Source organism: Nicotiana sylvestris, chromosome 7, assembly GCF_000393655.2.
Source record: "Nicotiana sylvestris chromosome 7, ASM39365v2, whole genome shotgun sequence".
NCBI lineage: Eukaryota > Viridiplantae > Streptophyta > Magnoliopsida > Solanales > Solanaceae > Nicotiana > Nicotiana sylvestris.
Genome location: NC_091063.1, coordinates 25652427 through 25663017, shown reverse-complemented (window position 1 = coordinate 25663017; position 10591 = coordinate 25652427). Strand labels below are relative to the sequence as shown.

The 10591-nt window shown below is 33.6% G+C and overlaps 1 protein-coding gene across 1 annotated transcript; it reads right to left on the bottom strand.

Moving 5' to 3' along the window:
- Nucleotides 1-3638: 3638 nt before the first annotated feature.
- Nucleotides 3639-6578, bottom strand: LOC104249701 (WRKY transcription factor 42-like). Its single transcript, XM_009806176.2, has 5 exons — nt 6100-6578; nt 5735-5833; nt 5126-5650; nt 4926-5039; nt 3639-4565 (listed from the first exon to the last, which is right to left on the bottom strand). The coding sequence occupies exons 1-5, from the start codon at nt 6466-6468 to the stop codon at nt 3879-3881; spliced, it is 1794 nt and encodes a 597-aa protein (XP_009804478.1). The 5' UTR covers nt 6469-6578; the 3' UTR covers nt 3639-3878.
- Nucleotides 6579-10591: the final 4013 nt, after the last annotated feature.

Here is a 10591-nt window from a genome sequence, read left to right as displayed (position 1 = left end):
CAAATGAAAGTCAGTAGGAATATCATACTACTATTTTCTTCTTTATGGAACTAAACAAATAGAAAAAAGTTTTTACAAAATGAAAATAAACGAACATATTTACTCAAATCAATTTAGACGGACAAATATCAAGTCTTTGGAGCAGATTTTGCTAAGTTCTTGAAAACTCGTTTGATTCAAGTGTTTTAAGAAGTTTTTTCAATAACATTTTCCAGAAATATTTTGTTTTAAAATATAAAGAAACTCTCACAAACCATTAAAAGAAAATAAACTAAAATTATCCAAATAAATTACTTACTATTTTACACAAAATTTTCCTCAATCTTTAAAAAAAGTTCAAAAAATTATCTATAGAAGTGTAGCAATAGCTACTTTTAAACTTGCTATTTAAAATATATCTACAAGTTATAATGTATTTAAAGAGTAGTCAATTCACCTAAACTTCAAGACTAAGTATTATGAGTTTGGAAATTCAGGACTTAGTATCCTGAATTTTTGAGCTGCTAATTTGAAATTCAGGACTAAGTGTCCTAAATTTCTGAACTACTAATTTAAAATTCAGGACATAAGATTCAAACTTCTGGATATAATTTTCGAACTTTAGGACACGATATCCTGAAGTCTGAATTTTGAGGTTTAAACTCTAGGATGTTGTGTCCTGAAGTTTGATTGAAATTGGCTAATCTTTAAATACATTATAAACTGTAGCTACCTGGAGTTAGGGGTGTTCAAAACCGAACCAAAACCGAAAATCGAACCGAAACCAAAGCTTAATGGCTTATTGGTATCGGGTGAACGGTTTAACGGACGGAGAACGGATTGAATGTTTTTTATTAACGGCTTATTGGTTTTGGGGCAGATTATTCAATTTTATTAACGGATAATCCATTATATTTTTATCCATATATATATTAAATAATCAAAAACCCTTCTTCCTCCAGTACTCTATCAAAGTGAATTAGAATAAAAGAAAGCCAAATAAAAGGAGTCATCTAACTATGACAAAAGACAGAATTTACTATCTGAAACAAGATAGCAATACCAGTTACACCACTGCTTCATCAACTTTGCCTAGGTTTTAAGGCATCCTAGAATTCTAAGCATGACGAACATTTGTTTTAACAAAGGCCAATTGGAAATCTTTCACATGGACTCAAGCCAATGTGCATAAACATAAATAAGATTCTAGATAGATGATTTACCCATCACGGTGTCTCTTCTGCTTCGTCCCTCTTAGTATGTCGACCACCTATTTAAACATGCAAAGACTAAATTTTATTTTATTTGGATTGAATTAGGCCGATAAACCGTCCGATAAGAGCTAAACTGATACCAATTCGCCCGATATCTTATCGGGTGGCTAGCCGATTAATACATTTAAAAGCCGATAACCGATAAGTCAAACCGTTAAGAGTAAATAACCGCCCAATTCGCTCGATAAACAACCCTACCTGGAGTCATTTCCACCATATTTTTACTCTTTGAAACCAGAAGATTCAATTAATAGGCGATCTTCATTGGGATTGTACACAAGAAAATAAATGCATCTCTTGCAAGTTCTAGCCAGTATTTTCTATCACAAACAAACACGTCAGTTAACTTAAATGTACCAAAGTTGACTCCATCTGATCATTAAATGAAAAGTTGAGAACTTGAGAGCCATAAGTGCTATCTTATCCCAAAAGATGAACTAATAAGACCAAATAAAATTAATTAATAAACCAGATTGGATTACATCTACATGTGATCTCAATTTATTTACCGGTTGCTGTTGGGTTGTCAACAAAAAAATGGAGTATTTGCATCATCTTTTGGACCCACTTGAGTCACCTAAGTCTTCTCTTCTTCAGTGTGATCACACTAATCCCATTAATTCATCATTGACACAAAAATACAAAAAGATGTGTATAGTGCCATGTCTGATGGTAGCCTTGAAACAACGATAAAGTTATAATCGTGTAACTTATAGGTCACGATTTTTATGTTTCAGTTCATCAGGTTGTCTCTTGCCCGTCCAGTGATTCAGCAGCAGTTCGAAAGGTTGCCTTATTCCGGAACCTTAGAGTAATGATAAAGTTATAATCATGTAACCTATAGGTCAGGTGTTCAAGTCGTTGAATTATCCATTAATACTTGTGTCAAGATAGGTTGCCTACATTATACCTTTTGAAGTGCGATTTTTCCCCGAACCCTATGTGAATATGGGATGCTTTCTGCACCGGTTGTATATAGTGCCATATCATTTACGTCAAGGCATATAATCAATTTCTTTTAGCAAGTCATGTGAGGACTAGGTCAATAGAAATGTCCAAAAAGAAAGGAGAGAAATATGTAGACTCCAGCTTGACCGCAAAAGTCTTGTTCATTGATCATCAATTGGACAATATCATAGCATTTACGAAGTGAGAAGAAAAGACTATTTTCCATTCTAAATTTAGCTGATCAAGTTTCTACGAAACAATCTCACAGTGCCAAAATTTGATTTTATCAGTATTCTAAATCCATCTTCCTCTTTTATTCGGTTGTGAATGCTGATTTCTTATTTTCAACTAGCTGGTTAACCATATGTTTCTAAAAGTAAAAAGTTTAGTACCTGGTGTTGTCATTCAGTCTAAACAAGAATATCAACAACGACCTTTTGTCTACTTATAGAACTTTTATCAACAAAAGGCAAATCCATAGCATAGTAAAAGATAAAGAATTTAACTTATATATAGTGATGTTCTAAAAATATATTTTATTATGTTATATAATTTTATATGTTGTAGCAGATTGCTTGCTTATTTTTTATATCCTATAAGATAAGGATTTAATTTATACATATCCATGTTTGTAAAAATAAATTTTATTATCCAACATATTTATAAAATATCTTTTAATAAAGTTACTTATAAGAAAATAGCCGGCACAAATCTTGCGTGTATAAAGTTTATGCAAAGAAGAAGAAAAAATCCATAAAAGATCATGTGTCAAACCTTGATTTTGTCATCTTTAGGTATAGACAAGGGAATTGCTAAGTGAACGTTAAAGAAAGGGACAATATATTCACCATCAAAATGGAACTTGTCTTCTCTCCCCATTTGGTGAAATCTGTCATTTTTGGGTGAGAAGAAAAGCAAGAAGACAAGTCCAAATGAGACAAGCAACCAAATCTCTTTCTCACTACTCTCTCTTTTAGGTCCTCTTTTGTTTCTTCTTTCTCAATATCATACGTATTTCCACGTCAAACAAACTCCTTAATTTCTAACAACTTTGAGACGGTTTTATTGACTCCTTTCTTGACTCTCATATGAATATGACTTAAAGGGCGGTACGGTACACAAAATATTACGTGTCCGTGTCCATGCAGGACTCGTAGAAAGGTCGTAGGGTGTAATGCGTAGAAAGGTCGTAGGGTGTAATGTAGATAGTCTATCCTAAAGTTTAGCTGACTGCATGGTTCGAACCCGTAATTTATAATTCACGCGGAGACAACTTGATTATGAATATGAGTTGAAAATGCAACTCCAACGATTGCAATATTTTGTAAACCATTTTTCCTTTTCCTCCCTTTAATAATCACTTGCCTTGTAACTCCCTATGTGTATTTTTGTTGACAAACAAAATAAACTAACAAAAGAATAGAAGAAAGACAGAAATGAATTTCAAACATTTCTTTCTTTTTCTTGCCAACATTTTCCTTGAATTACATTATTCAAAACCCGAAAAGAATTGAAGATATATGTTTAATCCACCTATAAAACAAAAAAATCTAGTATAGTAATCTCACTTTCCTGATTACTGACTAAGCAAAAAACAAATTTAAGAAAAAGAAAAAAATTGAAAGGAAATGATCAGCAATTGGCTAGCAAATTGCTGGAAAACTTGAATTAACGACTTTATTGGTTGCCATTGCTGGTGTTATTGCCATTGGTTGTGACACTGCTGTTTTGGTTGTTGGCGGTCGTTGTGATAGCAGTAGTATTGTTAGTACTACCATTGTTTGGTTGCTGAGGATTTCCAATAAGGGAAGTGATGGCTGCTGCTAATGCTGCTGTGAAGTTAGGATCAGCAGTGAGAGCATTCACTGTATCAGCCAAAGGGTTGTGGTTGGATTGATGAATCGACGATGGCAATGTTGAAGGGTTCTGTCCTTCCGAATCTTGAGACAATTGTAGGCCTGAAAATTTGGATTGGTTATATAAAGCCTGGTTAAATATCTGAGGCAAAAGTGCAGCTGGATTTGATAACATATTGTGGGGTGGATTTGAGAATGGGACTTGGAATTGGTTAGGGGATCTTGGAAATTGCAAAGGGTTCGGGGATTGAGTTAGGTCCAATGTAACAGTAGGAAATGGCGCGGAGGCAGAAATTGTAGCCATGCTAGAGGAACAAGGGAGTAAAGTTCTGGCAAAGAAATTGGAATTCATTAGTCCATCTGCACTTGGCATTGAACCTGAAAGCAACATTCTTGCTGCTGAGGACGTTGTCGACGCCATTGCCATTGCTGCTGGAGGTAATGGATGGTTGTGAGTTCCTTCATAAGTTGTGATCAATATTGTTCTGTCCTCTGCACATCTTTGAACCTGTCAATAATGCAGCAAAATTCACTTCAGTCAAAAGATTCTTGGCACTAAAACAATTCCATATGAAAATGTAAAATGACTAAGGTTGCTTTTATTTGCTTTATAATATATATCTTTGACTTGAATTACTCAAGATTCTCACTTGATTATTGTTGGAAAAACATATTTTTGTATTTGATCAAGAACCATCAATAGCAACCTAATACCAACTAGTATTAACAATCAGTGTTAGATATGAAGTTTACAACTAACACGTTTTTATTAAGATTGTTGACCTTTGTGATTCAGATTGACTAAAAAACTCTGGAAAAAATCATGAGTTAGTACAGAAATAAATTATTGGACTAAACAAAAACATACTTGCTTCCGAACTGGGCAACCAGCTGCCATGGTGCATCGGTAATAAGCCCGAGGACACGGATTTCCCTTCGCCATTTTCTGTCCATACTTCCGCCATTGGCAACCATCTGTGATCTGATTGTAACCACACAAAAAAAAGCATCTATTAGTTTCCATCAAATAATCTTTTCAAAACTAAATAGAACTAGTTAAAATTGTACCATGGGAGCCTCTGATCGAGCCCTGACCGAGACACGAGCCTTTCTCATAGTAGCCTCAGTAGCTTGATCAGTACTTTTAGAGCCATTGCCAAGTCTTGGAATTTTATTAGGACCCCAACCAGGTGAACCTTTTTCAGGACTATCTTCTCTTACAATTCCACATGTTGAACCTGATTCCATATTATTCGTTGGTGATCGTGATTTATCCCTTCCACTTCGCCCCTCCGACGAAGACAGAGAAGTCTCTTCTGCTTCAGAACCAGTGGCAGCTGCTAGGCCAAGATCCATAAATTGCCTAGGCACTATTTGTCCTCCTCCTCCATGGCCATTTTTGCTCTGAATTTGTTGTCTCACTTCTTCACTTTTCCCGTCGTGTTGATCATTTTCTTGATGTTGTTGTTGCTGTATCATTGTCATCATTTGCATGTGGAGGTTACTATAATTGTTCGTCGCCTGATTTAACATGTCCTTTAAACGTCGATTTTCGCCATTCATTCTTTCCAGTTCAGCTTGAAGAACTGCTAACTGAAATAGGAATATAATGAAACTATAAAATTCATGTTTAACAGAGCTAAAATACTAGTAACAGGTAAATGATTTTAGTGTTACCTCATTCTTGGTTCTTTTATCTTCAGAGTTAGGGGATAAGCCATCTTCTACTATGGACTGATCGCTATAAGTATTTGCAGTGAGAAGATGCAAACCAGTCTACAAAAGTGATATATAATAATTGGATCAAATTCAGTACTTAAAATTCAGTAAACTGATAAGAAGGAAAAATGCTAAATTAGGAAGACGCCAGCCCGGTGCACGAAACATCCCGCGTTCACGTAGGGTTCAGGGCACCCAATAGGTGTGACGTAAACAGCCTACTCTGATACAAGCATCAGCGGCTGAGTCCACACCTCGAACCCATGACCTATAGGACAACTTTACCGTTGCTCGAAAGCTCCCTACTAAATTGGGTTACTTACATTAATGTTAAAATCCAATTCAGGAGGAGGGGTGTTGGATTCTTTTCTTTCAGTGTCCACAGCAGTATTATTAGCTGTTGTTGCAGGTTCCTCAGAATTACTACCATCTTTTTTATGATCAGCAAAAAAGTCCATTTCATCAATAACTGGTCTAATTTTCTGCTCTTCTTCTTCTTGATTATGATCAGTATTTGAGCAGTTAAGGTTAACTGGGAATTGAATAGTAGAAGGTGGTGACCTGTTTTTATAAGGTGAAGACTCCATTGATGTTAACAAAGGTTGAAAGTTGAATAATTTTGTAGGTTGAAGAAAAGGAAGGAAGTGTTTGATGGGATCTGGATCAAAAGAGAGTCCACTACCATTGGCCATTATATGAAGAGAAATGAGAAGAAAGGGAAAAAACAGAAAGGGAGAGAGAAATGGGAAGTGAGAAGAAAAGAAGCAATGGACTCGGCTAATTAAAAGGGGAAGTTGAGACTTGAGACTTGAGACTAGGGAAAGGAAGACCAAATAAATATAAGGTGGGGTTTTTGTGGAAGTGAAAAAGAGTTGAGTTTCTAGATTTGTTTGAAAGAGATATTGATAGGATTTGATTTTTCTGAAAATTAGACAAACAAAAAGAGTGTAAAGAATTGGAGAAAGGATTGTCAAGTGACCCCACTTGGAAATGAGCTGTGTCAAAGCTGGGACCATCCTAGGGGTTTTAGTGGGGTCCATGTGATAGAAAAGTTTGGTGAAAGAGCTCATCAAAATTATAAACATTTTTAGATGTGACAAAAAAGAATTACTCCATAAATTAGAGAATAATTATTGAAATTAAACTATTCCAAATGAACGGAAAAATATACTTAGAGCCAGTTTAGATTAGCTGACGGTAAATAGCTAATAAGCTTGAAGTGCTGAAACTGATTTTTAAAATAAGTATTTACGGGTTTGGATAAAAGTGTTAAAACTGATAATAAGCAGTTGATATGTTTGATAAAAAAGTGCTCATAAGCTATTCTTTTGTTAAAATGACTAAAATACCCTTGAATTATTTTTAAAAGATTATGAATTAAAAAATTCTAAAGAAAAGAATTAACAGCGAATATGGAATGAAGAGAAAGTCAGAAAATTTATTTTGAAAAAAATATTTTGTGATTAGAAAGTATTATTCAGGATAAATTAGTAAAAGTGTTGGTCAAACTAAATTTTTAGCTTATAAATACTTGCTTATAAATACTTTAAATATTTATCAAATATGTAGATAAGTCAAAATATAATTATAAGCCTATCTTATTTCGTTACAAACTTTACTCTAGCTGAAAATCTTCGTAGTAAGGATTGGGTTTTTTTTTTTTGGGGGGGGGGGGTGTTGTGAAGTTTTTGAGCAAAAGAAATGACATTGATTTTTATCTTTTTGTCAAAATAAAGAGTGAGAATGTGACATTGACCCGTTCCAAGAAATTCACCGCCCCAATTGGCCCGGCACTTAGCTCGTGACGACGGAGTGCTGATTCTTTATTGGGTAAAATATAAAATTGTTCTGTGCGACGAAACTAATTATATTCCTTAGCTAAAAGTTATATAAAAATATATTATATATGTATAAAAAATATATATTTTATCGACTATTATTTTTTAGAGCGGTTAAGAGTATATATTTTTCTTTTTTTATTTTTGGGCCTCGTTTGGATGCATTAGAGTCAACGAATTTCACAGACCGGCCCACTTTATCACGACTTGTGGACCCACTGTTTGCCACGTAGGAATTTTTTTCTTCTTCTTACCCCACCTTGACTTCTTCACTTGTCAGTTGTCATATGATTTGAACACTTCAAATTAAGAAGAAAGTGATTTTACTTGGTAAATGACGTTATAGCTGTGTGGTAAGTTTTTCTCGTCTTCTCTATATTTATGGACAAGATCTAAATTTGTGGCTTTTAAAACAGGCAAAAAATGTGAATCTATACGCGAATTAAGGTTAAAAGTCATCTAAGATGATAAGAATGCAATTCTAAACACGTAAATATATACTATGTTATTTATTGTTTAATGTAATATACATATTTCTTCAAAAAAGAAGAAGCTCCACAAAATGATACTTGATTGTGGTAATATACAAATAATAATAATGATAAAATAAGCTGAGATAAACGAGATACTGCCACGTGGGGGGGGGGGGAGGGGGGTCGAGAAGAGGATGGTAGGGGTGGACACACGAATTATATGAGCTCAGATATTTATATACTCTTTAGAAAATTCCAAAGAAATATAATGTCCAAATATTGTTATAAACGAATATTAATTAGATGCAGGAATACTCCATAATCACTAGCTTAAATATTGCGATCTGCCCATAGGAAAATCATTAAATCTCACATACAATCATTTACAAAATAGATCAGTTTCAGTTAGAGGTAGAACTAGTATTCAAACTCCATGGACTCGGGATTATAATTATTTTAAGTTACTAGATTCTAAATTAATAATTTGTACAATATTCATTGAATTTCTTAATACAAATATAGAGTTTGAACAAAAACTATTGGGCTTGACCGAAACCACAACCAACAATATGGCTCTGCCCCTGGTTTCACTTATTGATATTTTACTATGACATATAGAGACATGAAATATTTAGTTGATAAAAATGAGATTCACTAAGTAAAATAAAAATAAAATAGAAAGATTAGGGTTTATTTCCATATAGGTTTAGCTAACTAGCTACTCTAGGCGGAAATTATTATTAATATTATTGGTTAATAGTATGTGTATAGAGGATATTGAATTTAAGGATGGTCCAATCTATAGGTATTTTTCAACAATGGTAGCCAATTAAATATTCAGTATGCAATTGACCTTAAGAGAAGTGCATGCAGAAATATATTTAATTTTCATAGCATATTAAGAAAAAGAAATTAGGTCCTTTGGTCCCAACTTAGCGTCGCCCGCCGAACATGACTATGAAAACTTACTGCAGTCGAATATTAATTTGGTTTAGCTTTTCCATTAGTTCACAAATACAAATGAAATAAAAGTTTAAAAGACGAACAGTACATAAAATAAATGGAAACAAGTTAAAGGAGGAAGAAAATTCTATGAAGAAACTCTAACATATATAGTCACATGCAATAGGGGTCGACAAAGAGGTAAATATATTATATAAATTAAAATTAAAGTCATTTTTCACCGACCTTGGCCTCCTGTCTATTTTTATTTTTTCTAAAATAGAAGAAGAATAACTTTCAGAAAATACATAGACAAATACAACACCTTTCTTATTTGTAGGTATAATGCAAAATTGCCATAGATAGTTCTATAACAACTTGTTTGAATGGTTGTTATGTATCGTTTTATATTGTATTGTATAGTATTATATTATTTTGATGTATATAATGATTGGATAAATTGTATTATTTGTCGTTGTTTCATGATGTAAGATGTATACACCAACAATATGAAGAGAAAAGAACTTGCAATATTATAAAGAAAAAGTAAGGTACGAGGTAGAATTATTGTATAAAAAGGTAGGGTAAAAGATAAAATAGGATTATTTAATACTACCTGCGGTCCACAAGAAGTGATCATTTTACTTTTTATTTTGGTCCAAATAAGTGTCCATTTACATTGTCACACCCTTTTTTAACAAACCTCACTTAACCCTCTTAAAATAAATAAAAAGATTTAGTAAAGCTCAAAAGGGTTTTTCAATTTTGAAAGTGACAAAAGATAGTGTTCAAAAGGATTAACTCAGAGTCGCCACCTGACATTGATTTCGGTGTGTCAGGTCACCATTTTTAAAAAAAAATAATTTTTCTTTTAAAACACTTGGGACTCCAAAACTAAGTCCGCACTTGAGATTTGGGTAAGGGGGTTCATTTTAGGGCTGTTCATTCGGATCGGATATCCGAAATCCGAATCGATCCATTCAATTTCGGATTTTGGATTTTAGATTTCGAATTGTGTTTATTAAAATTTCGGATTTCGGATAGTGTTTATTAAAATTTTGGATTTCGGATCGGATTCGGATTGGTATATTTTAATCCGATCCGATCCGAAATTCGAAATTATTAAGGCATATATAAATACTACACTTTAATTTTTGGATAGTTAATACTTCTTTTACATCAACCTCCTAGTTATTACCTTTACGATTGCTAGATTTAGCTATATTGGCACCATAGTACTCTCATAATTGCATAAACATGAATTTTTCTTAATGTATTGCCTTTTTTACAAAGAAAATATACATATTAGTTTAACTTTGAGGCATAATAATACGATCCGAAATCCGATCCGATCCAAACTTTAAAATCCGATCCAATCCGATATAATTCGGATTGGATTCAGATTGCATTTTTTAGAATCCGAAATCTGAAATTCGAATCTGAAATGTGCTAAATCCGATCTGATCCGATCTGTGCACAACCCTAGTTCATTTGACTCGGGGAGAAGGTGTTAGGCACTCCCCAAGTCCCGTAACTATTACAGTTGCATACTTGATCTAGTC

What these genes read in the sequence shown, in the direction of transcription:
- LOC104249701 (XM_009806176.2), bottom strand. Translation starts at nt 6,468, where the DNA reads ATGGCCAATGGTAGTGGACTCTCTTTTGATCCAGATCCCATCAAACAC. An exon ending in AATTGGATTTTAACATTAAT is followed by an intron (nt 5,834 to 6,099) that starts GTAAGTAACCCA and finishes TCACTTTTGTAG; the next exon opens with ACTGGTTTGCATCTTCTCAC. An exon ending in ATAAAAGAACCAAGAATGAG is followed by an intron (nt 5,651 to 5,734) that starts GTAACACTAAAA and finishes TTCCTATTTCAG; the next exon opens with TTAGCAGTTCTTCAAGCTGA.